Raw genomic sequence first — 19094 nt, forward strand, 5'->3', positions numbered from 1 at the left:
GTAAGCTGCTGTCCCACTGTGGCACATTAACCTATATGGCCAACTGACACTCAAGTGTTGGAGCCAAGCCCTCTCTTCCCACAGATCTCGGCCTCCATCTCTTTGGGATTTCCCTGCTTTGTATGTTTTGTTTTCGCTGCACACCGTCGTGAAATTATGACCCAGAAAAGTTTCCCGGTGGGGATCAGTCTTGACAATAGCGATTTTAAATGTGCTGCATGCTTGTTTTTTTTGTTTTTTTATTCACCATTGTGGCACTTATAGCGACGGGGCTCGCATCCATGAGTCCATCCTCTTCGTTTAAATTCTGCAATTAAACCAATTATCCCAATCGAGTGTTTCAAGGTGTTTTAAAGTATATTGAGTGCGACACATATTGGGGCTGATGAGGCTTCCTGCATCTGTGGGTCCCTGCATTTAAGATTAGAGGAAGGAGGAGGGGATGACTTGAGAGAGGAAGGTAGATCATTTTCAGGCCAAGACAGATTTTTGTAAAATGTTTTATTATGTTTTCCTTTTATAACAGCATAGCTCGTGTCAGATGCTGTTATTCAGGGAAATAGAAGACAGTTAAATAAATAAAGTTGTAAATTGGGTGATAATTGAGGGTTTTTGACAAACTACATGCTATTCAGTGTCATACACAGAAATACAAACTAAATCCTCCACACACACCCACCCACACACAAACACAAACACAGACACACGCACACACACTTGTTCACACTTGCAGGTCAGCCAAGTTTTGTGTGTTTTTGTGTGAATTATGTTTTAACTCCTCATACTGGCACATCTGTTTTCAGTCTGAGTGGTGATGGGGGAAGGGAAGGGTTCAAGGAAACAGAGGAAAGAAAAAGAAAAAGTGAAAACAACATAGGAATGACACAAGATTCACATACAATGAGGAGAGAATAACTGAACCAACAGAGCAAAGAAACTGTGTGGAATAAATCTAGCTTCAAAATAAATGTTGATCTCCTGGCATCCCAGCTATTCCTCCGACTCTGACCTCCGGGGCTGAAGTCTCTTCCTCTCCTTCGCCTGCAGCTTTTCATTTTACCAGAGCACATCTCCGCGCTGCCAGGCTCTCCCTCCATCTCCAACTTAATACTACTCATTTCAACCAAGCCAAAACAACAGATGCTGAAGTGTCGAAGTCCTTTCCCTCCACTCGTGAACTTACAGAAAAATTTGTTTTAAAAAAAAGTATTTTGATTTTTAAGGAATAAAAAGTATCCAACCAATCATGCAAATGATTAAGATATTGGGTCTGTTAAGTGTTCCTATTGACCTTTTTGTTGCTAAAATAAAATCAGCGATCCAATGATATTTTCACATTTTTGAACAGTTTTTCAGTATGATTTTTTCCACTGTGAGGGGAATGTCCCAACACGTTTCAAACTAATCTGGAGGAGATTTGGATTGCTTTTTGCACATAATCGAGCGGATTAAGAAACATTTTCTACCTTTTAATTCTATCCCTGTCCTAGACTGGTAAATGTCTAAAAATGTGATATTATTTCCAGTATTATTATTTCCAGTAGTGATGCCATGAACCTCAGGACCCCTTTCGAGCAACTTCATTGTGAAACCAACGCAGTCCAGTTTTTCTGTAAAACTACAGGATTTTTAATGCATTTCTCTTTCACATTACTTTTAAAATATTTGTGAAGGCAGTTATTGTTGATTTTTTTCAGCATCAGGTATGTACATTTTTACATTGGTGACCCACCAATTGTTGATCAGCTGATTAGGGCCAAACAGGTGGATTATATATTTACATCACCTGCATGCTTGTGTGCACACATGCTACTAAAGCATATAAACAACAAGAGGACTTCTTCATCAAAGCTTTATTCCATATTACGACCATCAGCCAAAAAAGACCTTTAAGTGATGAAAGTACTAAGAAATCCTACCTGTGTTCTTTTCTAATTGGCCCCAGTGCTCCACCATAGCTGTTATCCGTAACATATGTTTTTGATAATACACTCAATGCAAATATATTCAAGATTAAGCATCAGTATCTGAGCTACTTTCATTTTGTATTGGAGTATTGGCACAAAGGCCGCTTGTAACAAATCATGTCTTTGGTATCCCGCGCTCATCCAATTAGATTAGTTGTTATACAAACTGCAGTAATAGGCCATCATGGGTGTGCGTGTCTGTGAGTGTGCGTGTGACAGCATGCACATGTGTGTGTGTGTGTGATATGCAGATGCTCACAGTTCTGTTGCCATTAGAGCAGACTGTTCCGCCAGATGTCTGCACTAAGTCCACTCTCAGTGTGTGTGTGCGTGTGTGTGTGTGTGCGTGCGTGCATGTGCGTGCGTGTGTGTGTGCGTGTGTGTGTGTGTGTGTGTGTGTGTGTGTGTGTGTGTGTGCGTGCGTGCGTGTGTGTGTGTGTGTGTGTGTGTGTGTGTGTGTGTGTGTGTGTGGAGCGGGAGTGGGAGTGCTGGTGGTGTGTGTGTGTGTGTGTGTGTGTGTGTGTGGGGGGGGGGGGGTTCTTGCCGGGGCACTACACTTTCCTCTTGCCCATTGCACACATTTAGCTTCTTACCTACATGCACACAAATGCACATGGAGCAACAAACAGTGTGTGTGTATGTTTTTGTGTATTGTATAAGCAGGTCAAAGCTTCAAGTGTTTCAGTCTGTTAGACAGATGTTTTAGATCCCCACTGCACTCCCTACATGCTCACACAAACACACACTGTTTTTCTCTCTTGTTTGGTTGTCATATGCACTGACAAACGCACACACACACACACACACACACACACACACACACACACACTCTCATTAACAACCAATTAGAGAGCAGATATTGGCTCAGTGGGGGAACCTAAAGGCCAACCATTGCTGTCCGCCGCCTTCTCCGCCACTCACAACAAATACTTGGATGCAGGCCAGTGTGTGAGTGTGTGAGTGAGTGTGTGAGTGAGTGAGTGAGTGAGTGAGTGAGTGAGTGAGTGAGTGTGTGTGTGTGTGTGTGTGTGTGTGAGTGAGTGAGTGAGTGAGTGAGTGAGTGAGTGAGTGAGTGTGTGTGTGTGTGTGTGTGTGTGTGTGTGTGTGTGTGTGTGTGTGTGTGTGTGTGTGTGTGTGTGTGTGTGTGTGTGTGTGTGTGTGTGTGTGTGTTGTTGACTTCTCCACAAGTACGGCAGTCAAATATCATCCCCTTTCTTTATTAAAACACACACTCGCACTAACCTCACATCATTAAATGCATTTTTCCACTCTGCAACCCCTGTTGTTCGTTGCATCAGCCGGCGTGGCTCAGCAGTACAACTCTCGCCTCGCCATTATCATTCTCACATGGGAAAGAGGCACGGGCTATGTTTAACATACACACACACCCTCGGTAACCTGTGCACACACTCGCTCATTCTCCACGGGATCAGAGCGATGTGTTTATGCCAGTGTTGGATGAGGAGATGCTCGAGGCGTTCGTCTCTCTGGAGAGCATGTTGACAACATCTCTCTCTCTCCCCCGTTCTGTTTACCTCCATCACTGTCTCTAACTCGCCCATCCCCTCTTCGTCCCTCTCTTTGTAAGCAGATTTTCACTGTTCACTTACATCTCTGCAAATGATTTGAAAAAGAAGAAGAATTGGGCTGACAGTTTAAGTTGATTAGATTGACAGAAGATGCTTTCATTCCTTATAAACTACGCCGGGAGAACAGAGCGAGTTAGAGCGCTTCTTATGTATTGGCATTACAATTTTACTCATCAATATCTCTCTAAAAACTAAATAATATGCAATTTTAGAAAAAATTGGAAATCTGTTTAGAAAATATTCTTTTGTTCTGAAGTTATTTATTCACTCCACCACACAACAAAAATATTTTTTCACAAGTCATCCAAACAATCTCCAGTTATATGGAAACAGAATTACTATTGCAAACAAAAACTTAATTATGTATTTATTTTAAAAGGATTGAACATTATTTTGGTGGATTATAGAAAAAAACTTTTGAAACGATCATACGTATTGCAATTTTTAAAATTTGCAAATTGTGTATAACAGTATTTGCCAGTTTAATTTGAACATAATGCTCATATATGTAAGGAACAAACTGATTAAAAACTGACTGTCCATACATTAGAATCTTTTTTTGGGTTAAATAATTAGTTTTATCTGTACTTCAAACACAATTTGCTTTCAACATCCTCATCACATTGCAAACCCTACAGTTTTGATCTGTTTCACTTATAACACACAAAAAAAATAACAAAAACATATTTTCTTGGTCAGAGCTAAGAGTGAGCAATTCAGGAGTAGTAACATAGTGTGCTTGAAAAATATTTAACCATAATATGTTTAACACATGCACATTATAAGATGCATTTTAAATGGAACAAGTAATTTTAAGCACACACAATAAATGCAGATAAAAGTTGATGGAAGTGTGAAGTCAGAAACAAAAAGGTCAAACAGAAAGAACCTGAAATAGTAGTTTTATGATGGATGTTTGTGTGTGTGTGGTTGGAGTCTGGATGGGTTCACTGTAACTGCGGTAATGTTGGTAACATGCTCTTCCCAGCGCTACATAGTTGGAAACCACAGTGGTCACTGCTGCTCTTATGCTCCACGGTTAATGAGCAATTCATAGGGCTGAATCCAAACTCAATCTCTCTGTCTCTTCCTGGCTTGAGGCTCATTAGTGGTGACAAGAGCACTGTTGACCCTTGAGTCTTCCCCTTCGTCTCTCCTCCCATCTCCCCTCTTCTTCCCTTTTTTTTCTCCCCCCATCTCCTTTCCTTTCCCCTCATCTCACTTGCCCCTCTCTTTCCCTCATCACCCCATCATAATTCACCCAGCAAGAGTTTGGCAGGGGTCGCGCGCGCGCGCGCGCGTGTGTGTGTGTGTGTGTGTGTGTGTGTGTGTGTGTGTGTGTGTGTGTGTGTGTGTGTGTGTGTGTGTGTGTGTGTGTGTGTGTGTTGCCAGGGGCCTTCCTGTGTACAGCAGAGGTCTTTTGGTAAGGACAACACTGGGGACTCTGTCCTTGTTTAACCCCCTGTAAATAGAACAAAGGTGTGTGTGTGTGTGTGTGTGTGTGTGTGTGTGTGTGTGTGTGTGTGTGTGTGTGTGTGTGTGTGTGTGTGTGTGTGTGTGTGTGTGTGTGTGATAATACTATGTACAGTGTCCTGAGTTTGAGCTATAGCTAGTAATAATACTAATAACAATAATAGCATGGTCAGAGGTCCAGTAGGCCAACAGGGACAAGCCACACCGAGCCTATAAAAGCACTAATAAAAGACTACAGCAGGTCACCTTATGTTGGGCTCACAGTAAAGGATTATTGCACTGATTTACACCAAACACAGTAAAACCGCCCAGGTGAACATACTAAATTCGAATTTTAACATACAAAAAAACTAATACAAACATGGAAGACAGTAATGTTGTTCAAGTACTAATGAAGTACATTCTCAGTGGAAGAAAGTGCAAGCAGTAAATCATTCAGCTGATGATCCACCTGGTTTGACTGTAATCAGACTATTAAGTAGATGGTTTTATTAACAAATTTATACCAAATATATGTGCTAGTAGGGGCCGACTAAGCCTACTGATAGATTCAGGAGGCTATTATTACCCATTTATTTCACTGATCCAATGTTCAGACTAAGATGGGATAGGCTCCTACCTGCAGAAACCCTGGTCAGGATAAAGTGGGTACAGATTAGAGGTCTCCAACCAGAAGCTTGCGAGTTATAAAAGAAGCTTATTCATCTGGTTTGGTGGAGCTCAGCTATGTGACTAAATGTCACGGTGTTCAAGAGCTACGTGAGTAGATCTCTGACACTCCCATATTGTCATAGTAGCTCTGAGGAAAAATGTACAATAAGTAACTTACAGAAGTAAAGTAACCATGTACACCGAGCTTGTCACAATGTAAACCTCTGGCTTATGGCTGTCACTGCTGCTGCCCAACATAGTTTAATGTCTTATTCATTACGACCTACTGAACCTACTTGGAGCCCTAATAGGCTCCTACTAACCCAGACTGTATATTTGGGACAGATGTGTGACGATAACCATCTATTCTATAGTCCAACCAGGTCGATTTTTGAAGTATGATTTATTTAAACACTAAAATAAAGTCCTGTTATCATGGACATCTAATTGTCATTAACGTCATATCTAGACATTAACAAAATATGTGAGGACAAATGGCCATCAGTTAATTAGTGACACTTTTATCATGTTGCATGTTCCAGTCAGTAGCACAGAGTTTTAAAAACTCAAGTGAAGTTCCTCGGACATATTTTTGCCAGTTCCAAACTGTATTGTCAGTTCTTTATTGAGTGCATGTGTTTAAAAAACGTCTAACATTTAAAATGTTTTTTTTTTCTTCACTTTGTCAAATGAAAGAAGGTTTACTTATATTGACATCATAATGTCACAACTAAGTGGTCACAGGTGTTACAGTTTGAAGGAGTAAAGCTAACATCTTGGATAGCACTCAGCTTTATAGAGATTGGGTCGCTATTCAATCCACTTAAGGCAATTAGTAGTAGTGTAGTGTGAATAGAGTCAGAACCTGGACTTAATTATTACTTGTGTGCAAGTAATATTTGGTTTAACATGTGTATTATTATTTTTTAATGAAGCTGTGAAGTCACTTTCACATCAATGGCTGACAAAGCTTCAGCGTCTCCTCAATGAGAAGCTGTAGAGGAATGATAAAGTAGGCAGACTGTAGGAATTACATGTCTACAAGGCACACAACAGCTAGCAGATGTCAGGTCTGTGTGAGGCCACATTTGTCTGCAGTGAAAACACGTCGACTGAACGCTCCACTGTGCCCCAATCTGAGCTGTTGACTCTATGGTAATGATGCAAGTCAAGCTAAACATAACAAACCATTAGCGTCCTCAGCATGCTGGGAAGATGGCGATCTCACGTCTGTGTGTGCGAGCTTGACAGACACTGGGAATGCAAAGTTGTTTACAAGTACGAGCCGCCCGGTATAAATACATTCAGGCTAGATCATGCTATTATTAAGATACTATTGTAAACTGTTTCGACACTGGCGTCATGTTCCTTAAACCTTCTGCTTTTGGTTTCTATGCAGTGAATGAAATTCAGTAGCAATGGTTTACACACAAGTCATTTTTTTCCCCCCTATTCTTGCATTGGTTGAGAGACCTCTGGAGCAGCATTTAGTTATTTTGCTCAGCCATCATGTAAATATTTGCAACCCGGGATTATCACCCTGTTAATGCTCTTAAAGGCGAGTCGGAAAGAAGGAAGGAAAGTTGGTTTGAAAGAGCTGCGGGCATGTGAAAGCAGAAAAAAAGATCAACCCTCTGGGACAGACACCATTTCCCACTGGCCTGTCCCTGTGAACTTTAAAAAAAAAAAAAAAAAAAAAGCGATGAGAAAAATATTTGAAGGCAGCAAAGAAAAGGGGGGCAAGAGAAAGGAAGAGATAGAGAAAGACAGAGGAAATGAGAGAAATAAATGAATGGAGGTCTGGTTGTGCTGTCTTTATCAGAGGAAACAAGGGGAACTGTGTGGCAGGGCCCCCAAGGCCAGGGTTCATACTGTCACTGAGCCGTGGCCATCTCTGTCTGTCCAATCTTTTTCTTCTTCCTTCCACTCATGCCTGTCTTTTTCCTCTCTGTCGCCCTCTTGACTTGATTTTTCCTTTTTTAATTTCCTTCTCTCCCGCTCTTCATATCTGTCTCAATCTTCTCTGCATTGCCTCACTGGCCGTCCTTTTCTCTCGTCGCTCTTGTCTCTTCCTCTTTGTCCTCTTTTCCTCCTCTCAAATTACTCTCAAAACTGTTCCAAAATCGACAACATGTTTGAGTAAATCGTACAAAAGCCAAAGCTGTTGTGTGCGTTTATGTGCGTCTCCCTCCCCCCATCACTTTGTCACTTTGCGTCTTTGTTCATAGAAGTTCAACTTTGCTGCGTTTCTGGCTGCCTTTGAAAGTTTGGTAGAAGGCAGACAACGTCCGCCACAGGCATTTTCTCAACCTTTTTTCAACCTCTCTCACTCACTCACGCACAAACACGCACGTTCCCTGACAGCTTCGCTGTTTTGGAGGGGAGGGGTGATTGATTAGTCTCTATGGAGACGATACGTCTAGTAATGAACAAGAGAAAGCTGGCATGTTAATTTGTGACGTGTGGGAGGCTTAATCAGGCTTGTGTGTGTTTATGTGTGTGCATGCTTTGTTGTTTCTTATGCATGTTTTCATATGCTGCTCTATGCATGGCTCTTTCTGTGAATGGGATTTTTTTTTTTTTTCTCTCCCTTCTTAATATTGTTGTCGTGTGAATTTCCTCAATGTGCGTACCTGTGAATGCATGTGATTTTATGTTTGTCCTTGCGGATGTGTGTCATTGTTGAAATGTTGCCAAAAGTTTTCAATTTGTACACATTCAAAATGTAGTGGATGGCAGAAATGTGAACTTTTAATAGTTGGATATATTGAGACAGTAGATCTATTTTTTGTTTGTTTTTGCTAGCAGGGGATGGGGGGTAAGTATTGGGAGTTGTGGGGGAGGAATTTGAATCTAGAATTGGAAACTTTTAAATGTAACATAAAAAAAGAGTATCTTTCTCACACAACACAGCCTCTGTCTGGGCAGCTGCACAGAGAGACGTTTGATACGGGCTGTGAATTACCAGGTTGCAGTGACATTTAGGTTATTTACTTAAGGATCCGTGTATGACGAAGTTTGAGGGCCATGCAAATTATAGATGTTTCTGAGGAGATACAACAAAATGGGAGGGTGCTGAGAGATGGTCTTCAAATATGGGAGAGACCTGGGCAAATCATTGGCAGGTATGTTGGCAGGGTTTAAATATCACCAAAAGTTTTAAGGTCAAGGTGGAAAATGTGCTGAGTTGATACAAACTAAATTAAAGAAAGAGCAATGAAAACAGACTTGGCAAATACATTACTGAGTGCATCAAGGGTGTCACTGAAGAATTAGGGACACCAATGTCCAATATTCACATAACAACAGTGGATGGAAACATTTCTGTTTAATTTGTTGCTAAATTGGAAGGAAATGTGTGCATACACTATTCTTTATTGTGCTTGTCTCTGTGTGTGTGTGTGTGTGTGTGTGTGTGTGTGTGTGTGTGTGTGTGTGTGTGTGTGTGTGTGTGTGTGTGTGTGTGTGTGTGTGTGTGTGTGTGTGTGTGTGTGTGTGTGTGTGTGTGTGTGTGTGTGTGTGTGTGTGTGTGAATGCACATCTGTTTACGCTCCTCTCAGATTTGTGTAGACCTGGAGTTGTGTATTTCTGAGTGTGCATCTCCGTATATGTGTGTGCGTGTGAGGTTACCACGGCGATGCAGATGCTGTCGATTATCTCTGTTAAACATGTCAGAGTCAGGGGGAGCTTCTGATGCGTACACAGCTATCACATGCTTTTAATGACAGGCCTATTACACACCCTCCCGCACACACATGCACTATGTCCATAAATCAGCCATAACATGTCAACACATCAGCGTGGTGATGAGCCTATACAAGACACTTTGATTATGATATGCTAATCTGACCTATAATTTACTTCCTGTCATGTCTCCCCTCTGGTGTCCTGCCTACGTATTCACCCTCCTCTCCATGTGTTTTCCAGCTCCATTTGACTTACACACTGTATTAGCTTGTCTCTTGTTAGGAACTACATCACCAAAGCTGTAAGAAATCAATATTTCAAACATTAGCAAACAACTGTTCATCCATTCAGACCATGCTGAGATCCTTAATTGCTTGGATTGACATCATGCCCGATGAAATAATTAAAGGCAGTAATGAAGGAGAACGCACCAATCAACATCGGCCTCAACTGCTGCAGGATTGCGCTTTCTGTTCTTAATGAAATACAAATGTCCCTTTCCACCCCTGTCTGTCAGTTTAGAAAAAAAAAAAAAGGCTGAACAAACTGAAGTAAAGTTTTCCAGTAACATCCAACAATTTCATCCCGTTTCTCCGTAAATCAGCAGCAGCTTGGCTCCTCTCCAGCACCATAAAACCTCTGCTAAGTGCTGGGGAGATTGAAAGCCTCCCCCTTTAAGAATTAATGTTAGTTTAACGAGAAAAAGGATTTTGAAAGTGTAAATGGTTGAATTAATGGTTTTCTCTCCTTTCCCCCTCCGCCCCCACAGCCGCTGCAGATAGATGATAACTTCTGTGGCCAGGACTTCAACCAGCCTCTGGGGGGCACCACCGCCATCGAGGGCATCCCGCTTTACGTGGACAAGGACGACGGCATGACGTCCGTGGCGGCCTATGACTACCACGGGCACACTGTGGCGTTCACTGGCACGCGCAGCGGACACATGAGGAAGGTAGGAAAACTGGAAATGGAAGACACTTTTGCCTTGCAATTTTGTATCACTCATTGATATATTAACTTTGATAGAGGGACTGGAAACTGATCAAAGGCAGCAAATATTCATTTAGCTCAGAAACTCTCAGTATGCATCGTATATACGAAATATATCATAGATACAAAGACTTCACCTGACAGTAGTGTTTTGATGGTAGCTAATAAAATGTGGCTAAAATGGGGATTCAAATGCTCCTGCAAGAATACAAGAATGTATGTGTGTGTGTGTGTGTGTGTGTGTGTGTGTGTGTGTGTGTGTGTGTGTGTGTGTGTGTGTGTGTGTGTGTGTGTGTGTGTGTGTGTGTGTGTGTGTGTGTGTGTGTGTGTGTGTGCTGCATGTGTATGTGTGTTCCGTGTGCTACACAAAACCATTTTCACTTTGAAGCAATTTTGTGTCATTTTATGATGTATTTTCAATGGTCATTGGTTTTGGCATTGCTGACAAATGGTTTTGTCATCAGAAGCCATTGCAGATATCAGCTCTGAATGTTCGCATATACAGTATGCTGTGTGTGTGTATCTTTAATGGCATTTTGTGTTTGCCACGTCTTCAAATGGCTTGTCACTACTTTGCCGTTGTCACTGAGTGCTTTTAAAACAGCAAATAAGACACATATACCAACAAAAACAAAACAACAACAAAAAAAAAAAGTAAGGCGGCAGCTCTGGAGATGCAAGTTTATTCCTACAGAGCGAGATTGTGTGTGTGTGTGTGTCTTTTTGGGTGATGTGTGGCTGGCTTGGAGCTCACACTGCTAGACAAAGTGGAGCTGTGTGGGTTTCATCTTGCCGAGTGTTGTTCTGCGGTCTAGTCACAGGATTGTCAAAAGCCAGTGAGTGTGTCTGAGTGGCTATAAGGTGGGTGCAGATGATTTTGAATGCGTCTCATGAGTACCATAGATGCAAACATGTGTGCATGTATCTGTGTGTTCGTTTGTGTGTCGCAATGGGGACTTCAGAATCTTTCCCCAATAACAGGCAAGCAGTAATTTCCCCTCATGTTCACCATGCACACAGCATGCAGTCCTTTTGTGTGTGTGCCTGTGGATTTACATTATGTGTGCTACTGGAGTACCCGTGTTTAGTCGACTGCATGGTGTGTGTGCCAATCAGCTGCTCTTTCATCTGAGATCCAACTGAGCCGTCTCAGAATTTAATATTTTTTTCTGTTTTTACACTTTTCTTCTCAGCAGGACTCCTCCATACGAGTGTGTCTGTGTCACTAATACTCTTGAGACTCAATAAAACACTCACCTGAGGATAAAAATAATTGAATAAATACATACATAATGAAAAAAAAAAAAAAAAAAAAAAAAGTTAAAACCACATTTCACAGTGTGCGGCATTTAACTTTGAAAAGTTTTCCAGAATGTTCCCCAGAGTTTTTGTACTTTTAAGTCAAATATAATTTTGTAGGTGCCGATGTCTTATTTCAGATGGCGATGTCTTTGTGCGGAAACCTTTGTGTTTATATCTTCCTCTCTGTCATATTCTGCTAAACTCAGCTGAAAGGACTTGAATATTCAGCTGCTTCAGTTTCAGATGTGAGTTTGACAGTTTAAGCATTACTTCTGTGCGTCTCGGCAGCCTGTGGAATAGCTATTGCGGTAATGCTGCTGTCAACTACTTTTTTACAGGCTATGATAATATGCACACACACACAGACACACATGCCTCCTTACGCAGCTTCCTGTCACTCGAGTTTTGCTAAGTCGACTGAAACCCAGCCCGCTAGTCCTTGCGCCTGACCCCTGGACTGTGTCTGTGGTTGCGTGCACCGACAGATGATTTGTGCGCGTGTGTGTTGAGAGTGTGGGGGTCAGCAAGATCCTGGATGATATCCCGCTGATCGGAATCCCATTTCCCCTCAGCCGGCGTGTCTTCCTGTGCTCGAGGATGGAGGGAGGAAGGTGAACATGGAGGTGGAGGCTGCCAGTGTCCTCACACAGATCAATGCAGATGCTGCAGTAAAAACGGAGTCGTCTATATGAGCGGGGAAACGGCGAGACGGGATGACAATTACTATAAATCAACAGCGATTCGAGCTGCAGCCAGTGTATTAAGCTTCCCCATTTGTTGGTCTTCCTCCGACATAGGAAGTGATTAGTTTCAGTTTTAAATGAGGTTTTCTCAAAAGAATTGGAGAACAACTTTTAAATGACTGAACTTGATGCGTACAAAATAAAATTTGAGGGGAATAGAGTTGGATTAGAAAAGAGGAGGAAAAGAAAGTGTGGCTGAAGCAGATGGAGAGAGATGGTTACAGGTTTTGTGGTTTTATTGCTATTCATTGGGAGTTAAACTGCACTCCTTGGCCTAATGAAATGTAAAGCTGCAGTGTATTGATGTCTGCGCACACACACACACACACTCTCATACTCATTAGGATTCCTACAATGTGACTGTTGTTAAATGTGTGTTTGCCTGCGTGGACATGTCTCGGCTGCTAGACTCTGTATTGATTGATCTATGAATATATAATCACTAGTGTCGAACTTAAATCAAGGCACTCCCTTGGATAAATGTTGGTGTCTTTGTCTGTCTGTCTGTCTGTCTATCTATGTGTGTGTGTGTGTGTGTGTGTGTGTGTGTGTGTGTGTGTGTGTGTGTGTGTGTGTGTGACGGTGACGTAAACCAGGATAAATCAGCTCTGCTTTACATCAGAATGACTAAATACAATGCAATGACTGAGTAAGCACATGACATGATTGTGTAAAATACCTCGCGAACATCTCCATTAATGTTGAGTTGATGCTTTGTTTACAGGTCGTGATTGTGACTGCTTCATTAGTGGTCATTCCAGTCAACAATTTTCCCTTTTGAGTTATATCTAATCAGAGTAGTGTTGATGACAGACAAACGATTAAAGACTCTATGTCAAAATAAAGGGTCACTGAGTGATTTAATGTTGTGCTGGAGACTCCATTTGGGTATAGTTGCTATTGCATTGAATGACTAACAAGAACAAAGCAGAAAATAATAAAATGCTGCTTCAGCATTTATCAAATACAGCATTTGACTGTATTTTGCTATAAGGCTACAGAATATTGGACATAACAACCGCACAAACAGTAATTGTGAGGTTGTTTATTTCTATATATCTTTCGAACACAATATTGCGTACAGTGTGGGGGTTAATGCTAAATGCTAAATGCTAAACCAGTGCGACAGCCGCAGAAGTATTGAATAGTCATTGTTTATTGAGGAATTGTATAGTTTGAAAAACTCGAGCTGCGCTGCTTTTAATTGGATTTTATAATAATACTCAGCATCTGGAGCTTTCTCAGTTCTAATGAACCACTGGCAAGTGAGGAAGACTATCAAAAGAAGCTGACTTTTTTTTTTGGGGGGGTCAAGTGACATTATTGACTATAACGCAGCATTATATACATAATTTATGCTAACTGTTAACATTTGCCACCATAAGATACTGGTCACATCAGACCACAAGTAAATCCCCATCATAAAAGTGACCCACTCTTCCTTTATGTGATTAAAAATACTACTACGAATCCAACTCAAGTCATTTTTGTATTTTACCTCTTGCTACTTCAACAGCATGCTTATGAGCAGACAGCAAAGGTAATACTAACTGGTGCATATGATGTTTTCATATACAGAGGGACATACAAGAGAGTACAATACTCAGGACGCATGGTTACAAGATGAAAGAAATGAGACATCGGCTGTCTAATAGAAGATCTAAACTTGTACAGTAAGATGTGTGATGTGGGTATTGGTGCAGAGAATTGTCTCCCCACACGCAGGGATGTAGGATGGAGTGTTTTCACACACATGATGACGAACAGGCTGCTTCTATTCTGCTGGGTTCTCATGCCTACCAGCTAACAGCAGTATACTGTGCACATGCAGTATATACTGTTGTTCATTGCTCAGTACTTCAAAGTCACACGTGATTAAAACATTTTTTAACGCCACAGCACATCACTTTGCTGGGAGATAACATGTAGGTTGGGTACTGAGTTTTTAACAGCATGAAATTGCACTATAGGCTGCCTTCTGCACTGTTTGCCAGAAACATCCCAAAAAACCCTCTTCAGATCTCAGTAAAATCCTGGAAATCCTTTCATTCCCCTCATTTCGTCTCCTCTTTTGTCTACCTGGGAGAACAAGGTGCTCTCGCCGCATCAGGCGAGATGAAAAGAAACTCTCAACAGCCTGAAGTATTTCCAGATTTTAGAAACAAAAAGAGCCAAGCAAGACAGATGGAGAGAGAGCGTGAGAGAGGGAGATTTACTCACAGTGGTGTATAGGTGTGTGAATGTGTCTGTGTGTGTGGTGGGTGAAAGGGGTATGGTTTCATGTCATTTCATCATTTCCCAGCTCGCAGCAAATCCAATTACTTTTCCTTTTCCTTTCTATCTTGGAAGATAGCCTGAGTGACAGGACTGATTGGAGTACAGCGCTACTGAGGTAACTGTGCCAACTGGTTGATTGACATAACACTGGCACTTCACTGCCTCCAGACAGGGACAAGTGAGACTGGTTAGACGTCAGGGTATCTCGGAGCTGCTGAGGTGGACCAGAAGTTCAGCAGACCTGCTCCTTCGATCGCTCATCCCTCCCTCAGAGATTATAATTCACTCTCTGGCAAGATGCTCCACGTGCTCTCTGCTGCTTCAGCATGACAACAGTGGCATATGGTATATTAGCCAATCCTATCTATTGTCTAACTGCCACACTCCCATCTGACAGCATCTCACCCCCTAATGATATCAACCCTTTACGAAGATAATAAATAAGCAGTATATTGCGTGAATTAAGTCACAATCTGCCCCCGATTACTTGAGCAGTATATCTAACAGCTCACCACTTCTAAGCAGCATTTAAAGGATACCACATTGTTTATGTGGACTGTGAATTAAAATTAAGCAGTGCCTTCTTACAACAATAGAAAGTACTGTTCCACCCTGGTATCACACCAAAGCCTGTAAAACACCTGTCAGACACCTAGAAGATAATGTGTCAATGTCACGTTTTGCATTGCCTGAGCGTGAAAAATACACGCATGCATGACCAGCACCCTCTCATTTCCAGGGCTATTAAGAGGGACGAGACCCATGCAGACAGGACACGGGGTGGCTTGGATGGAACAAACATGGAAACCGTGTACAAAACAAAAGTCAACGTGGACTTTGTTTGTGACATTTACTTACATGAGTACTTTTTAAGTACCCTTCTTTTAGATAATGCCCAATTAATGTGGAATAACACAGTAAGGGTCCACTGACTCACTATTACTATCTGCCATTCTATACTCTATACTAACAATATGCATGCTATGCTCATACACCAAAGTAAGAAACCACCAAGAACAAGGCCTTAGCAACAAGGTGAGAGTGTGCAGTATCTCACTGGGTTTATCAAGTGGACGTCTCCATTCACCGGTGTTTTGTTGAGTTCGGCCCACGACACCTTGGTAAGGCTCAACAGCATTCCCGGCATCCCAGAACTACTCCACTTAATACTCACATCCACCACCCCTGCACTACCTGTTTTAATTGAAACTAGTAGAACTTGTGCCTACATACTTTGGCAACGTTATCTTTTCACAAAGCCACAAGGTCATACTTGTTACCCATGACCACCAACACCATTTCTTATCCACCAAATCCAGAGTTTACCCTGCTAGTATGACTTGTGCCTATATACTTTGGCAACGTTATATTTAATCATACTTAAAGATTAAATAAAGGAAAGATAAGGTCTATAAGTAACTTTGCAACCATTCAAATATTCATTATTTTGTGACCCACTGGACAAGTTCCAACTCCCTGGTTTGGAACCACTCGTCTAAGCAGCATACGGAGCAGGATGTTGTTATCCGCTCTTCGCCTCCCTGTATCTAGTGAAAGAGAGTGCCTTGGATCTCGTCCGAGAGTTTGAGATGGCCTTTAATGTATTGGCTCTGCGAGCTTAGCAGTAAAACTAGCTGTCAGAATGATTAAGCCTAATCAGGAAACATGGGATGGGAGGTAATTTAGCATGTGAATGCTAATTAGCACTAGCATTTAGACTGGCAGATGATGATTGAAGCAGCGCATCGGCTGCTCAGGCTGGTTAAATGGCAAAAACACCAGGCTGGTAGAGATGATTGATAATCTTCGGGTCGGGCTGCTGTCTGTTTCTCTGTCTGCGAGCAAGTGTGTGCGGATCAGAGTTTCTCTTCCCTCCAATGTAAACTCATAATGAGCAGATGAGCACAACACCTGAACACTCTAATTCCATCTTTATCCCATTAACAAGAAGTTAGTAGAATAATGTCCTATTAGTTTCTCAGAATACACAACAGGCTTTTTTTCAAGCCGTGTGTGTGTGTGTTAGACATATCAGTCATACCTGGAGCTTCTTCCTAGTTCTCCACAAAGCCGAAACACACACACACACACACACACACACACACACACACACACACACACACACACACACACACACACACACACACACACACACACACACACACACACACACACACACACACACACATATTGCTTTTATTCATATTCACACATTCAAGCTCAAAAGGGTGATTTGAGAGTTTCTACAACAGCAGTTTGGCATTCACGCTGTGTGTGTGTGCTGCAGTGTGTATGAACGAATATACAGTATATATCAAGTGTCAGTGGATGGATGTCTTTGTGCTAGTGTGTGTTATTCCCTATAAATGCCCGTGTGTGTTGCTGTTGTAAGAGCCTGTTGAGGGAAGACTAGTGTGTAAATCTCGCAGAGATAATATTACTGCTGCAAGCGGTGCTAGAGTTTGAGTGAATTATCATCCCATTCTCTCCACTAGTACTTTTCTGCTCTCCCTGTCTTCGGGCCTTACAGTTTCTCTGTCTACAACAACCCTCTCGCTTCCCCTCCGCTCCCTCTCCCTCTCGCTTATATGTCACCTTCAGCTCTCTCTCTCCCAACTGAGGTGGGCTAGTTGCCCGCAAATCTGCCTCCCTCGAGAATTCCCTGCCTCATCTGTGTGTGTGTGTGTGTGTGTGTGTGTGTGTGTGTGTGTGTGTGTGTGTGTGTGTGTGTGTGTGTGTGTGTGTGTGTGTGTGTGTGTGTGTGTGTGTGTGTGTGTGTGTGTGAGAGAGAGAGTATGTGTGTGGCGAACTGTCCTCTCCTCTACTCCTCATTCCCTCTCTCCACTCCCTCATCCTCCCTATCTCCTCTATCCATTAGTACATTAGTATACAGTATGTCAGCCAACAAAAAAAGTGCTGTCTCTGTCAAGCCTTGCATGAACGAGAGAGACATAGAGGGAGAGAGATGATGAACAGATACAAAGACATATAAGGCCGATTAAAGTGATGTATAGACCTACTTGTATATAATCATGTTGCTCATCTGCTTTATAGATGTGACTGTTTAAGATAAGACAAATTGGTAAAATGGATTGTCCCTTATGTACAATATCTTTAAAGAGCACTCCGCCAATTTAGAATTGCACTCCGATAACATTGTTGGACTGATGATGGAGTTTCAACTGGAGACGCTCGGTGCCTATATTACCCACAAAGCAAATTGAGCACCATCCAGTTTGCTAGATGTCTTTTTCTGAACTAAATGGAGGGACTAAATGCCCTTGCTGAGTGACTGGATGTTACATTCTGGGAGGATTAGGATTAGGGACCAATTGAATTAGTGTATCGTCCAATCAGGATGCACTTTCCTCATGAGTATGAGTTTTTACTAGCTACCCTGCACAAAAAACAAAACAAAATCCTGGCCGGTTTAGTCTGGTTTAGAGATTCATGGGTGTTGATGGTTAAAGCATTGACTAACGCAGCTGGAGCCTCCAGCCTCTCTGCTTGAGTCCGTTCCTTATTATACTTTTTTTTTCAAACTTGTAGTCCTCGGCCCCAACCAGATTTTTCAGACACTGCACAGATCCCTCGAGAGGAGTAAAAAGCCTTTGTACAATTTTTTTTCTCCCTTGATTATGTTTAGGGGCATTTGAAGACCACATTTTTAATGGAGCTCAAAGCAACATTTTTGATAGCTGGTCTATCCAGTGTAAACAGAGGATAGTTAGGGATTTATGTAATTAATATTAGCAGTTTAAGAAATAGATTTTAACCAGCCAAAGCACTTTACATTTGAAGCATGTAATGCAAAAAGCAGGATTTGTATAGTGTTAAAATATCTTGAACGAATGAGTGGGACTTCATATATTTAGTGAGTCAGCAAAAAAGTGCGATTTAAAGTACATGTAAAGTGGATTTATTTCACAGTACTTTTTTACACTCTCTTTTTACTGCCACATGATTCCATGCAGAAAATGAATACATTAGTGTGAAAATGAATCAGTGGGGCTGCATGTTAGACCGGCTTCCAAACGTAAAAACGGCTCCTTTATACTCATTGAAATCCCCAGCTGTTAGATATTATAGGAGGAAAACAAATAGACAGTAGGTAGATAAAAAAAAAATAAAAAAAAGAGTAAAACCTTTTTCTTCAAAGTCAGCGCAGCATCAGATGAGGATGGAGTGATACAGGAATCATCCTCCTTTAGTGCCGGCAGAGTGATCTGAATTACAACAGCAGGATCTCTGCCACCTCCGGGACCGAGGCTGATATGATACTGTTCTGCATCACTTATTAGAGGCAGCTACTGCTAATGTACCATTGTGGTTGTGGGTTCAATTCCCAAGTGGGCTATCATTTCATATGTATTACACCCTGTGTCCTTGAGCAGGGCATTATCTCAGCAGTCCCT

The 19094-nt window shown here is 41.8% G+C and overlaps 1 protein-coding gene across 2 annotated transcripts in view; it reads left to right on the forward strand.

Moving 5' to 3' along the window:
- plxna1a (plexin A1a) overlaps window positions 1-19094 on the forward strand; it is a 262803-nt gene that overhangs the window by 48065 nt on the left and 195644 nt on the right. For both annotated transcript variants that reach the window (XM_069694062.1, XM_069694063.1), the window contains exon 3: window positions 10137-10319. In XM_069694062.1, the coding sequence (XP_069550163.1) occupies window positions 10137-10319 (183 nt within the window). The remainder of the gene's footprint in view (window positions 1-10136; window positions 10320-19094) is intronic.

This window comes from Brachyistius frenatus, unplaced genomic scaffold (assembly GCF_029030835.1).
Source record: "Brachyistius frenatus isolate BFR_SWC_R1_liver_20210118 unplaced genomic scaffold, ASM2903083v1 Contig_16, whole genome shotgun sequence".
In the NCBI taxonomy this organism is placed as follows: Eukaryota; Metazoa; Chordata; class Actinopteri; family Embiotocidae; genus Brachyistius; species Brachyistius frenatus.